The sequence below is a fragment of the Schistocerca piceifrons genome, chromosome 2 (assembly GCF_021461385.2).
Source record: "Schistocerca piceifrons isolate TAMUIC-IGC-003096 chromosome 2, iqSchPice1.1, whole genome shotgun sequence".
In the NCBI taxonomy this organism is placed as follows: domain Eukaryota; kingdom Metazoa; phylum Arthropoda; class Insecta; order Orthoptera; family Acrididae; genus Schistocerca; species Schistocerca piceifrons.
In genome coordinates, this window is record NC_060139.1 from 694,210,741 (window position 1) to 694,226,127 (window position 15,387).

Sequence of the window (15,387 nt, forward strand, 5' to 3'; positions counted from 1 at the left end):
GGTTCTTGCATGTATACAACCTTCTTTCATGATTCTTGAACCAAGTGTTAGCTATGATTAAGTTATGCTCTGTGCAAAATTCTAGCAGGCGGCTTCCTCTTTCATTTCTTAGCCCCACTCCATATTCACCTACTATGTTTCCTTCTCTCCCTTTTCCTACTCTCGAATTCCAGTCACCCATGACTATTAAATTTTCGTCTCCTTTCACTACCTGAATATTTTCTTTTATCTCATCATACATTTCATCAATTTCCTTGTCATCTGCAGAGCTAGTTGGCTTCTGAACTTGCATTACTGTAGTAGGCGTGGGCTTCGTGTCTATCTTAATAGACACAATAATGCGTTCACTATGCTGTTTGTAGTTGCTTACCCGTACTCCTATTTTTTATTCATTATTAAACCTACTCCTGCATTACCCCTATTTGATTTTGTATTTATAACCCTGTATTCACCTGACCAAAAGTCTTGTTCCTCCTGCCACCGAACTTCACTAATTCCCACTATATCTAACTTTAACCTATCCATTTCCGTTTTTAAATTTTCTAACGTACCTGCCCGATTAAGGGATCTGACATTCCATGCTCCAATCTGCAGAACGCTAGTTTTGTTTCTCCTGATAACGACGTCCTCTGGAGTAGTCCCCGCCCGGATATCCGAATGGGGGACTATTTTACCTCCGGAATATTTTACCCAAGAGTACGTCATCATCATTTAATCATACAGTCAAGCTGCATGCCCTCGGGAAAAATTACGGCTGTAGTTTCCCCTTGCTTTCAGCCGTTCGCAGTACCAGAACAGCAACGCCATTTTGGTTAATGTTACAAGGCCAGTTCAGTCAATCATCCAGACTGTTGCCCCTGCAACTACTGAAAAGGCTGCTTCCCCTCTTCAGGAACCACACGATTAACTGGCTTCTCAACAGTTACCCCTCCGTTGTGGTTGCACCTACGGTACGGCTATCTGTATTGTTGAGGCACGCAAGCCTCCCCACCAACGGCAAAGTCCATGATTCATAGATGTTCAACAACATAAACGGCTGATTTGTTTATTATTCAAAATAAAGGCACAGCTGACTGCAAAATGAGTGTTGTACACGAATATGCGGGGTGTGGCGCTTCATTCCGAACAAATGGAACTGGTTTTTTTTTTTTTTTTTTTTTTTTTTTTTTTTTTTTTTTTTAAGAAAATTCATTGAAACAAAGTACAAAAGAAAATAAGTATCCTTTTACATATAAGTAGTGGTATCTTTCGAGAATAACATTACTCGATGTAACTCCCTTCAGCTGCAGTGACCGCTTCCAATCTTGTCTAGAAGCAACACACGCACTCTTTAAAACAACGCTGCCCATATTGTGAATGCTGCTTCGATAGCGGTGCGCAAAGGTGTGACATCAGAGCCCCTCGTCTTATTGGTAACTTTTTCGACTACGCTCCGCACACAGTAGTCGAATGGGTTAAAATCTGGGCTATTCGGGGGCCAGAACTCCTTTGACCAGAAAATGTCAACGTCATCCGAGAGCTAGTTTTGGACTAAATGGCTCATACGAGATGGTGCACGGTCCTGTTGAAAGACGTATCCTCTGCACGAGACCACAGTTACCATCCACGGTTTCAGGACATTCGTCAAAACTTGCAGATATACTTCTTTTTTGACGGTTTGCCCCTTTCCAAAGCAATGCTGCGGCATGATATCACCATCGCTGGACACAACACCTTCTCCGACGAATTATACTTGGCCACAATATCGTAAACCGTTGATCTCGCGTATCCGAAGAATAGGACTATTTCAGTGGGCGAACAATCAGTGCGAAAACTTTCGATGATAGCGGCCCTTCGGTTGTATTCAGCATTTGTCTGTAACAGCTCTGCCATTTAGAAGTTCAGACTGTTTACTAGACGTCTATGGCATTCAAGAAAGCCAATCGCGACCTCCGGCGGGACTACGATATGGCTGAAAATTCAAATTGAAATTTGTCTGGATTTAAGCACTGCACCCTGTATAACAACAGACAGTTGTGTGTGGTAAAACGTAAAAGGCCGATATGGTGACTGATGAAAATAAATACACTCCTGGAAATGGAAAAAAGAACACATTGACACCGGTGTGTCAGACCCACCATACTTGCTCCGGACACTGCGAGAGGGCTGTACAAGCAATGATCACACGCACGGCACAGCGGACACACCAGGAACCGCGGTGTTGGCCGTCGAATGGCGCTAGCTGCGCAGCATTTGTGCACCGCCGCCGTCAGTGTCAGCCAGTTTGCCGTGGCATACGGAGCTCCATCGCAGTCTTTAACACTGGTAGCATGCCGCGACAGCGTGGACGTGAACCGTATGTGCAGTTGACGGACTTTGAGCGAGGGCGTATAGTGGGCATGCGGGAGGCCGGGTGGACGTACCGCCGAATTGCTCAACACGTGGGGCGTGAGGTCTCCACAGTACATCGATGTTGTCGCCAGTGGTCGGCGGAAGGTGCACGTGCCCGTCGACCTGGGACCGGACCGCAGCGACGCACGGATGCACGCCAAGACCGTAGGATCCTACGCAGTGCCGTAGGGGACCGCACCGCCACTTCCCAGCAAATTAGGGACACTGTTGCTCCTGGGGTATCGGCGAGGACCATTCGCAACCGTCTCCATGAAGCTGGGCTACGGTCCCGCACACCGTTAGGCCGTCTTCCGCTCACGCCCCAACATCGTGCAGCCCGCCTCCAGTGGTGTCGCGACAGGCGTGAATCGAGGGACGAATGGGGACGTGTCGTCTTCAGCGATGAGAGTCGCTTCTGCCTTGGTGCCAATGATGGTCGTATGCGTGTTTGGCGCCGTGCAGGTGAGCGCCACAATCAGGACTGCATACGACCGAGGCACACAGGGCCAACACCCGGCATCATGGTGTGGGGAGCGATCTCCTACACTGGCCGTACACCACTGGTGATCGTCGAGGGGACACTGAATAGTGCACGGTACATCCAAACCGTCATCGAACCCATCGTTCTACCATTCCTAGACCGGCAAGGGAACTTGCTGTTCCAACAGAACAATGCACGTCCGCATGTATCCCGTGCCACCCAACGTGCTCTAGAAGGTGTAAGTCAACTACCCTGGCCAGCAAGATCTCCGGATCTGTCCCCCATTGAGCATGTTTGGGACTGGATGAAGCGTCGTCTCACGCGGTCTGCACGTCCAGCACGAACGCTGGTCCAACTGAGGCGTCAGGTGGAAATGGCATGGCAAGCCGTTCCACAGGACTACATCCAGCATCTCTACGATCGTCTCCATGGGAGAATAGCAGCCTGCATTACTACGAAAGGTGGATATACACTGTACTAGTGCCGACATTGTGCATGCTCTGTTGCCTGTGTCTATGTGCCTGTGGTTCTGTCAGTGTGATCATGTGATGTATCTGACCCCAGGAATGTGTCAATAAAGTTTCCCCTTCCTGGGACAATGAATTCACGGTGTTCTTATTTCAATTTCCAGGAGTGTACATAGATTAGTGATGTGAAGGGTGATTGTAGAGTGTCAGGGATAAGATCATCATGAGAACGTAGCATTCAAGAAGGAGGGATGTGGGAAGAGTGAAGAACGATGCGGTTCCAAACCAACACTCACGATGTGGAGGGTAAGGGGGTCCTGACAAGGGGAGGTTGGTAGGCACCTTCTAGGACGCGAGTATATAGGGCGGATTTCATAGTCGGGTAAGGGAAGGCAATTGAAGTTTAGCTGCGTGAGGAAGAGAAGGGTATGATGGTGTAGTGTTAGGGGGATGTTGTGGTAGAGGCGTGGCAGAGTACCAAGGTCAGTGAGCAGGAGAGATACCAGGGGGTGTTCAAGATCGAAGAGTAGAGAGGGCAATTTTATAAGTGTTTAGAGTGTGCGGGTGGAGTAGGATAAGCGGATCGAAAAAGGTAGGCGGAGAACATGGCATTAGACAATCTGTTGGTTATGGTAGAAGGAGGCAAAAGTGGAAGTCCATCCCATATTTTCACAGCAGTGGTTAAAACTCTCTTTGAATTCCAGATAATTAAGAAAGGTTGTCATAAAATTTTAATTGCCACTTTGGATATTCAGACGATACTGTTCCTGTACCGATCGAAAAGTCATTCCCGACTTTTTTCCTTTTTTTTTAATGAACACACCGTCATTTGACTGTATTGTTGTTTGTTTAATTATTACCCAGGTTTCGGGCTTTTATGCCATTTTCAAGTGACAAAAGGCCGAAACCTAGATCGTCATTAAACAAGCAACAATGGAATCAAATGGCGGTGTGTTCATTTAAAAGTTATTGTTTGACTGTTGCTCAGCAACATCAAAACTCGTGACGTTGTTTTTCAGCATACACACAGTTACCATGAGTGCCAACTACGGTAGAACACCGCAATGGAATGGATTACAGCAGTTCATATGTAACTAAACCACCAGTAGGGACGCATTAGAAACACTGGTGGAACAGTGGAGTGAATATCCTTCAACGACCATTGCGACCACTGATCAAGTCCGCATCATCACGTTAGGCACAGAAGGCTCGTCAACAGTGAGTTCTTCGGCATGTGCTCTGGAACCGATATGATGAGGAACGGACATGGAATCGGTTCCAGCTGACTGGCTGTGTTGAGGACTTACAATACACAGGCCGTGAACTTTGTAATATCCGCGACTATATTTTATTCAGAACAATAATTACGAAAGCGTTGTATGTGGAATTTGAGCGAACAATCTCGTGATGTTAATAAAAAAGGACTTCATCGATACTAAAATAATAATTAATAATTACTGTCAGTCACATAATTTAATTTTCAGGGAAAATCATATCTCAGACAATACTCTTGGAAAATGATAATATTCATCTTTTGTTATGTGTGATTCTTCTAGAATAATCCTTCTTCTTGTTCGAACTGTTGTAATGATAGGACGTGATTGATGTCTCGTAACACAGAGGTCTATAGATAACTGTATTATGTTGTTAATTAATACACCTACAAAAGAAGCGCAGCCATTAGCGCTATTGATGTACAGCACAGTTTATTGGTAAATGCTGAATAATAAGCAATTAACATTGAGAAATAGATTAAAATGTTAATGCATTTAGTGGAGGTACAAAAAAGATTTAATATATATTATTTGTTAGTAGTAAAACAGAGCCTGAAGCAGAATCGATAAGTGATTTTCTAATGTTAGCCACCATCTTAGTGAACTATTGGAACAGCAGTTTTAAATTGATTTTCTATACGGACATAAATATTGTTGGTCGTAATTGCGATAATAATTGTGTATTGGAGGCCCAGAACTCACTTTGAGGAAATAAATTCGACTTACATTGTGAATAATCTTTAAATATAGTGCAAATAGCTCCTTCCGCGATATAAATTCTTATCTGCTAATGTATGAAGCCTGGTTATTTCGTAACAACTTTTATAAAATATTTTGACAGGAAAAATATCTTAATTTTGAGTGCATGTAGCATTGTGTGACAAAACTGTTCGTTTTGCTTAAAGAAAAGTGCTTCCACCTCGAATAACAGTGATGTTAAATTCGATAAACGATCTGCAACTTAATGCCATTTAGACTGCTTGACAAACAACATTGCTACACGTTCCCAGGTGGAGATTCTTTAACAAAACAACGATCATTAGCCGGGAAAAGCAGTGTTTAAATAAAACTTCATGCTAGATTGATAATAAGTAACTAGTTTTATTGTAATCTTGCTGAAATTGTACAACACGCAATCAAACCACAATACTCGGACGCCACAACGTCTGACAGGTGTACAGGATGATCAAAGAAACCGTGGGCTGAATAGTGCTGAACTAGATTCGATGTTCAAAGAGGCTACAGGAAGTGATGTATCACTTCAAACTCTTGACTGTATGATGGGAATCTCCATTCGTGGTGACCATGGTGAGCACCGCATCATACACCATAACAGCATGGGCTTCTTTACGGACGTAAGAAATCGTGCAGAGTGGACGTTTCAGGACTGGCGTTCGTTGTTGTTTACGGACGAAACTGGGATTTGTTTGTACCCTGATTAACGACGGAAAGCTTGATTGGAGAGAACCCGGTAATGTAGAAGGCGACCAACACTGTGTCCCACATGTGCAATAAGGTTTTGGTGGAGTGACGTTTCGAAGTGGTATTATATGCGGTCACTGTACATCTCTCGTGGTAGTTGAGGACTAACTGCCCACGGACGATAGTCTGCTACCGATAGTGAGGCCATATCACCAACATTTTGGTGACAATTTCATCTTGATGGATAATAAATCACGCGCTCATACTACTGGTTTCACGAACGTGTTCCTTAAGCATGTCAAGATCATCAGAATGAAGTGGCCTGCCTGTTCCCAGGACACGAACCCAGTGGAACATGTGTGGGATTGACTGGAACGAGCTGTTTTCGGACGTCGACAACGACCACGTTCTCTGTACGATTTAGGCATAATGGTAATCGAGAATGCGACAATTTGGTCCATGATCTTATTGATGGCATGCCACGACTGATTCAGGCCTGCATCCTAGCGAGGGGACGTTCTACCGTGTATTGAGGAGTGCTGTGGAAAATCCCCCAATGGGAAACAGACAACTCTGTCGCTAAACAGTGCTTGTTTTCTTGATTTGGTGACGAGGACGCATTGCAAATGAATATACATTGAGGTGAAAGGAATCACTGGATACCTCTTAATATCATTTCGGACCTCGTTTTGCCCGGCAGCACCTCGATGTGGCATGGACTCAGCAAGTCGTTGACAGTTCCCTGCACAAATGCCTCTCTACAGCCATTCATAATTGCAAAAGTGCTGCCGATGCAGGATTTTCTGCACGAACTGACCTCTCGATTATGTTCCATAAATTTTCGATGGGACTAATATTGGGCGATCTGGGTGCCCAAATCATTCTACGAACTGTCCAGATAATCATTGCGTGTAGGCTTTCACGGCTGGCGTCTTCAGTAATTAAAACTTCCGGGCTAAGAGGCCGTGGTCCAACAGTAGAAATACTTCTCCCTGACGTTTCGTTGCCCGCAGCTAGCAACGAAACGTCAGGGAGAAGTATTTCTACTATTGGACCACGGCCTCTTAGCCCGGAAGTTTTAATTACTGAACTGTCTAGATAGTTCCTCAAATCAATCGCGAACAATTGTGGCCCAATGACATGGCACTTTGTCATCCATAAAAATCTTTATTTACAAACATGAAGTCTATGGATAGCTGCAAATGATCTCCAAGTAGCCGAACATTTCCATTTCCAGTCATGATCGGTTCAATAGGACCAGAGGATTCAGCCCATTACATGTAAACACAGCCCACACCATTATCAGGCCATCACCAGCTTGCACAGGACCCTGCTGACGACTTGGGTCCATGGCTCTGTGGGGACTGCGCCACACTCGAACCCTACCAGTCAGCTCTTACTAACTGAAATTAAACCTTTTCTGACTAGGTCACGGTTTTCCAGTTGTCTAAAGTCCAACCGATATGGTGACGAGCCCAGGAGAGGTGCTGTAGATGATCTCGTACTGTTAACAAAGGCACTCGCCTCGGTCGTCTGCTGCCACTGCCTATTAACGCCAAAGCTCGCCGCACTGTGCTGATAGATACGTTTGTCGTACGTTCCACATTGATTTCTGCGGCTATTTCAGGCACTGTTGCTTGTCTGTTATCTCTGACAACTCTACGCGAACGCCGTTACTCTCGGTCGTTAAGTGAAGGCTGTGTTGCTCATGAACAGAGGAAATGCTTGAAATTTGTTATTCTCAGCACACTCTTGACACTGTCGATCTCGGAATATGGAATTCCCTAACGATTTCCGAAATGGAATGTCCCATGCGTCTAGTTCCAACTACCATTCCGCTTTCGAAGTCTGTTAACTCCCGTCCTGCTGCCATAATTACATCGCAAACGTTTTCACATGAATCGCCTGACTACAAATGACAGCTCCGCCAAGGACTAATCTTTTATACCCTGTGTAACCGATACTGCTGCCATCTGTACATGTGCATAACGCTATCCCACGACTTGCGTCACCTCAGTGCGTGAGTCCGCAGCTCGTGGTCTAGTGGCTAGCGTTGCCGGGTCCCGGATTCGATTCCCGGCCGGGTTGGGGATTTTCTCTACCCGGGGAATGGGTGATTGTGTTGTCCTCATCATTTCAACATCATCATTAATTGTTACAGTGTCAAGATTGGATTGTGAAAAGAAAGAACTATGTAAGAATTGGGACTTTATATGAGCGCTGATGACCGCGCAGTTAGAGCGCCCAACAACCAAACATCATCATCATCATCACCTCAGTGCATAAGCATGCCTGAGAATCAATTTTTGCTTTTTGTGCCATGAATTTCGAAATAAAGGGGTGATGCAAAACATTTATTGATAAGTGTTTATGGTTCAAATGGCTCTGAGCACTATGGGACTTAACTTCTGAGGTCATCACTCCCCTAGAACTTAGAACTACTTAAACGTAACCAACCTAAGGACATCACACAAATCCATGCCCGAGGCAGGATTCGAACCTGCGACCGCAGCTGTCGCGCGGTTCCAGATTGTAGCACCTAGAACCGCTCGGGCACTCCGGCCGGCAGATAAGTGTTTAAACATACGTAATTAAAGGCTTATTTTTTTGCAAACACATTTCTGCAGGTTTGATACACGCCGAAATACAAAAAACTGGTGCAGCCCATTAATGAAGTGGAGTATCGTGCGGTGATTCGTTTTCTGCACTGAGGCTTCTTCTGTGGTCAAACAAGTTTGAATGATGATGAACGATGTAGGAGATCGTAGTTCTGCGAAGAACCGGGAAGCACAAGATATGTTTGAAGACCAACGTATCAAAATGTAGACTACAGTGGAAAAAATACAGCACAGTCACAGATCCGTTTTAATATCTTACACGACAGACATCACTGCCCTTTGGGTTGCGCGGCTGCTCGTATCACTTCAAAAGAATGCGGAACCGAGGCGATAGCGGAAGTATTGCAGCTGTGTCTGGCCAATAGAGATGTCTTCTTTTGGCACTTAATAACTACGGAGTGCTGGCTGTATCACTAAGACTCTAGGAATAGACGCAAATCAAGTAGTGGCAACATGTGGTTACACCACGCTGGAAAACAGCGAGGAAGCAAACCATCATCAGGCAACGTGATGCCGCGTGTTTTCTGGAGCTGTCATGTTTTGATGCTAACTTATTATGCTCATAAGAGGTAAACTGTCACAGGAGCATGCTGCCAATATCTCCTGCCAAGGGTACGGTTGGCTGTCGAGACCAAGCGTCGAGGGAAGATGTTCAGGCCGGCCGGTGTGGCCAAGCGGTTTGAGGCGCTTCAGTCTCGAATTGCGCGGCCGCTACGGTCGCATATTAGAATCCTGCCGCGGGCATGGATGTGTGTGATGTCGTTAGGTTAGTTAGGTTTAAGTAGTTCTAAGTTCTAGGGGACTGATGACCTCAGATGTTAAGTCCCTTAGTGCTCAGAGCCATATGAACCATTTTGAAGCTGTTAAAGGGGCTGTTTTGGTTCCACTACAACGCCCCTGCTCGTTCTGTCACAGTTAAACATGCTTCTTCTTTGGGCCACCAAATTTTGCCTCATCCATCTAATATCCGGACATGCCACCCAATTACTTCTTCCTACTTCCTGGTTCTCCATCGCTGGATAAGATGCGGCGCACTGAAGAGTGAATATCGAGAGATGGAGTAACGCCAGTTGTCATGGACACACCTGGAGTTTTCCCCTGATGATAAATAAAACTTTATGATACTCCTCACAAAACGTAATGTCGAATAAGAATGGGAAAGCGTCCCGTTGAAACATTTATAAGAAGTATTTGTAATGTGTCGACAAGGAGAGGGGAGAGGGAAGGGACGGGGAGGGGAGAGAGAAGGGACGGGGAGGATGGAAGACATAGTCTAGAGCTGCCTGGAGAGGTGAGACAGGAAAAGTCGCCATTGTCTGCCTGAACGCGCAAGACATGCAGCTACCGCATGTTGTCGACGCTGCCAAGGGACAGTGGTGGTGCTAGGCTGCAGCTTGACAGCTTGGTTGATTTTAACAAGAATGGGTGTTTGAGAACGGAGTTGCGACCACGAACCTAGAAGCAAAGAAAGAAACAAAAACAAAAGCGGTGAAGTGTAGTTGTCGTACCGCTATTTTCAGACGGAAAGAAAATGAATTGACTCAATACATAACGAATTAGATCATCGCATTTTTGAGAGGATACAATGGAGGACTTACATCACGATGTTCAGTCAAAAATTTGGAATCCGTTCGTCCTTACCAGGCACCGGATGACAACAATCAGCTGTGTCAAAGTCGCTTCTACCAGTGGATTTCCCCCATTTGCGATCCGTATCATCGTTACGAAATTTCCAATTCAATAAAAAAATACATTGCCTGTTGTAGGCTGTATTGTGCTTTATTGAAATCGTGCAGTTAGCTAATTTCGGGCGCGAGCCGTTATCAAGCACATTTGCTGTGTCATGTATTACATATCGTGTTCATTTTAACAAAGCACAATACAGCCTACAACAGACAATGTATTCTTTTAGTAACCACTTAGAGGCTGTGGATCCCCACGGATGCAAAATCTTCAGCTTACCATTCGTTTCTGCTCCACTTATATGCCTTTCTTATCTCACCACGTGCCCGAAACGCCTTTAGGTGGCGTTCAATGTGGCGGTGGTATCTGATCATAATGTTCTAGATTAGAATTATGGATTAATACCTTCAGCTGCTGACGGGCGTTGATATGTATCAACGGGGACAGGTGAAAACGTGTATCCCGACCGGGACTCGAACCCGGGATCTCCTGCTTACATGGCAGACGCTCTATCCATCTGAGCCACCGAGGACACAGAAGATAGAGCGACTGCAATGACTATCTCGCGCACGCCTCCCGCGTGACCCACAATCTCACCTTATATGTCCACACACTACATTCATAGTGTCCCTACCCAACACACTCATTACTCGTGGAAGACATTCCTACCAATTTCCGTAAGAGTTCGGGTAATATGTGAGCTTTCGCACAGAAGAAGAAGGTCATGGCTGGTATTGCCAGAACTATATACTTATATGGATATGGTGTCTGTTCTTTCGGACATGACGAGTAATGAGTGTGTTGGTTAGGGACACTATGAGTGTAGTGTGTGGCATTTAAGGTGAGAATGTAGGTCTCGCGGGAGGCGTGCGCGAGATAGTCCCTGCAGTCGCACTACCCTCTGTGCCCTCGAAGGCTCAGATGGATAGAGCGTGTGCCATGTAACCAGGAGATCCCGGTCGGGGCACACATTTTCACCTGTCCCCGTTGATATATATCAACGCCCGTCGGCAGCTGAAGGTATTAATACATTATTCTAGTTTAGTTCTAGACGGCTGCAGGCCATCAATGATGTCTGTTCTTTCTGACATGCCCGAAAGAACAGACACTATATCCCTATAAGTACATAATGTTCTAGGTCATCAGTGTATGTTCCGGCAACAAAGTCGTGTGTTGAGATGGTTACCTTTTGGATATTTTATGGTTTACAGTGAAGCATACACTCAAAGTACTCTCCACTCTGCTACTCACTAAAATATAATTGAGAATTCTCCTCCCTTTGTCACTGCCAAATAACATAGCTCGATGAAACTTGGACCATACATAGAAAGAACTGATACAGTACAGTACACAAAATAACTGAAAGAAATGCGTAATGAGGCGAACTGAAATGACACTTTTATTCAAAGACAATAATTACATTGCGGTCACGACGATCCAGCATGATCTCCTGGACATTACAAAGATCGGGAGATAGTTGTTTATCATCACTACGGACTGGAATGAATGCTCTATAACGTGCACCCATGCTGGCCGCAACGCCGGTAAAGGATTCTTGTGGTGGGGTCCCATTTCTCCACCAGTGCTTTTGAGAATGACTGGATGGTCGTCGATGAATGTGGGTGTGCAGCACTACGTCTCCCCAACGCAACCCACACCTGATCGATGGGGCTTAAGTCGAGGGAGCAGGCAGGACAGTACATTCATCGAATATCCTCGCGTTCCCAAGAGTTGTGCTTTTTCATCCACGAAAATGAACTCAGGGATGAGTGCGCCCCTGACAAGACACACACGAAGAAGGTGTATAGTGACACACAGTTGACCGGTGAGTGCACTGTTTCAGAGATTTGGAGGTCAGTACTCTTATTTCGCCCCCGCACCATAGCACATGAACAACCAAACCGATCATCTTCGGTAATATTAGACGTATCCTCGTATTGCACCCTGGAACGTTGTGGAACATGATCGTGTTGATGGTCCAGTTGTTGCGGAGTGAGAGGTGTTATGTTACATGGTGTGCGGACGTGCGAAAATCTGAACATGGCCGGCCAGGGTGGCCGAGCGGTTCTAGGCGCTACAGTCTGGAAATGCGCGACCGCTACCGTCGCAGGTTCGAATCCTGCCTCGGGCCTGGATGTGTGTGATGTCCTTAGGTTAGTTAGGTTTAAGTAGTTCTAAGTTCTAGGGGACTGATGACCTCAGAAGTTGAGTCTCATAGTGCTCAGAGCCATTTGACCCATTTGAATCTGAACATGGTACACTCATCTGTCAAAGTTATTGTGACACTGTACACCATCTCCGCGTGTGTCTTTTCAGGGGAGAAGATATTCGGTGAATCGACTGACCCGCCCGTGCCCCCAATTTAAATTACCATCGAGTACGTGTGGAAAGCATTGAAGAGAGTATTGCAACACGACCATATGCACCAACGACCACCCAGACGTTTGTCAGCTACGCTGGAGGAGAAATGGGACACCCAACTTCAAGAATTCTTTGCCAACGTTGTGGCCAGCATGGGAGCATGGTGATCATATACCCTATTAAGTAACATGTCTCGCCTTTTGTAATGTCCAGGGGACCATCATTAATGGCGGTGGTATCAGTGTAATTATTGCCTTTGCATAAAACTGTAGTTTCTCTTCGTCTCATTGCGTATTTCTTTCAGTTACTTTCTGTACTTATAATGTTGCAGTTGTTCCTTGGCGGTGACACATCATGCGAAAGTTGTTTCGTCTTTGCGTTTTGCACACCAGTGTTAACAATATGCGTATCAGTATTGTCACTTGTTATCCCGTATCTCCCCCCCCCCTCCTCCTCCCTCCCACAGTCGCTCACCCCCTTGACATCCCTCCGCCCCTTTGTCTTCCTTATAATGCTCGCAAATTCTCACGGCTGCCGCCGACGATAACTATAAACAAGCGAGTTTCGCAAGCTTGCGCGCGCTTCGCCGCTGAGCTCACCCTCGTAGTCGCCTATGCTGTCATCTGGAGAGGACTCGGACATGAACTCTGAGCTGGCGATGCTGTGGCTGGACCGCGGGCGCACGCTGATGTTGTTGTTGCAGTTGTTGTTGAAGTTGTTGCTGTGCTTCACAATGGTCTGCGTCGTCTCCTCGTAGTTGCTTGCCCATTGTGTGCCGTTACTGAAACATACAGCACAATTTATTTTAAACGTTTCGTCCTAACTGATGACGTATTACACCGTTGTAGAAACAATGCCATGTTGCGGACTTTGCGATTTCACGGATTTCGGTCAGTTTATATATTTGGTGCAACTGCTGTTAACCACGCGAATGACGAATTTTCAATTCCTTACAGTGAAAATGAAAGGTTAAAGATACCGCGAAAGTCCAACAAAGTGAAAAAAGATAAAAAAATTGGAATTCCTCTTGATTGGGACGTCGGAAGTTCCGTGTGGCTTTTCGTGGACGATGCTGTTGTCTGTAATGAGGCTGTAAGGCCAGAAGACGGCGGCGAAATGCTAAAAGTTATGCGGAGGATCGACGACTAATGCTGTCACCGACAGCTGTTAATTCACTCTCAAAAAGAAATCTCCAATTTTGTACCCTGCTTTCAAGTGAGCAACGATTTTTTTTTTTTTTATTGGCGAGGAGATCGTCTTGTGAATCGCTGTCCATTTACGTCAAGTGAAGCCTTGAATCAGGAGCTGCTCTCTTCCAAGGAGAAAAACGTAACAATTAATAACAATCTACCGTAGCCGCACGCCCTTTGCGCTTACGCTACAAATCGATACAAAGTCAGTTAAGTGTCAGCGTTTCTTCGAAGTAAACAATGTTTATCCTTAAAATTATATTAATTAGTATAAATGGCAAGACCGACAGTTCCGTGTATTTTATCGTAGTTCACCGTTGGTAGTACAGCCTCGTTTACTTCCATCACAGACTTAATTATGCGATTTTCCCAACACGAAAGTGCAGGATACTTAACTGCACCGCGAGACCGCTACGGTCGCAGGTTCGAATCCTGCCTCGGGCATGGATGTGTGTGATGTCCTTAGTTTAGTTAGGTTTAACTAGTTCTAAGATCAAGGGGACTAATGACCTCAGAAGTTGAGTCCCATAGTGTTCAGAGCCATTTGAACCATTTTTGAACTTAACTGCAGGAGCTGGAGACTGTGCAACGAATGGAAAAGCAGTCATATTTACAACTGTTATTTCAGTAGTCACATCTATAGACTTTGCCTTATAAATATCCATATTCCCAAACGGCTAAAACCGTCGCCCAGTCCCAGTTGCAGACTGCCTAACTGTGTGCTTTTAGGGACAGCAAAAATATTAGTTTCAGTATTTCATGTAATTAAAAAGTTAAAATGCTACCAATATCTAATATTTAGGAACTAGTTGGAAAATAAGGTTCCCGTGTCGACTGTGGGCAGAGTTGTGTGATATGGGCGAAAGACGACACGTCAGGTGAACGCGCACGTGCAAGACACTGATACACCATTGTGTAGAGGTCGACGGCGATCAAGCAGATGGCGCTGTCGCAGTGCCTGCGCAAAGCGGAGGCCAGCCGCTCAGTCTTTTCCCGGAGCTGTGGAGAGAAGGTGCGTTTTGGAGTCGTGGTCAAAGGCGGAAGTGAGAGCTGTTATCTGCTATGAATGGGCAGGTGGAGTATCAGGCACAGAAGTTCATTACCGTCTTGTTGAGATGTATGGGTCAGGTGTGATGTCGAGGCAAACGGTGCGGAGATGTTGCCAGCAATTCAGTGATGGACGTCAGCAAGTGCAGGACATGCCGAGACCTTGACGGACGCGCACGGCCACTACAGATGCAAATTTCAGGAAGGTGGATGATATGATTAAAGCGAACCGGCGTATCACCATCGATGGAGTAGCGCCAGAACTTGGAATCGGACATGAGCGAACTCACAAGTGACTTCCATGTGTTTCCTGCTTAAGAAGACTCTCGGCGGAAGGTGCTTTGGCAGCAATGCTGACGTCAAACAAGCCGTTCAACGCTTCTTCCGTGTGCAATGCCCTGATTTTTTTCACGAAGGCTTTTGAAGCTTATAAAGCGGTGTGACAAATGTCTCAATGTACTTGGAAATTATGTT

The 15,387-nt window shown here is 45.7% G+C and overlaps 1 protein-coding gene and 1 non-coding gene across 2 annotated transcripts in view; both read right to left on the reverse strand.

The window, feature by feature from the left end:
* LOC124775754 (schwannomin-interacting protein 1 homolog) overlaps positions 1-15,387 on the reverse strand; it is an 810,951-nt gene that overhangs the window by 499,043 nt on the left and 296,521 nt on the right. The window contains exon 4 of the mRNA XM_047250583.1: positions 13,276-13,457. Coding sequence (XP_047106539.1) covers positions 13,276-13,457 — 182 coding nt within the window. The remainder of the gene's footprint in view (positions 1-13,275; positions 13,458-15,387) is intronic.
* Trnat-ugu lies at positions 10,774-10,848 on the reverse strand. The gene has a single exon. It is a non-coding gene; the product is annotated as a tRNA-Thr (tRNA).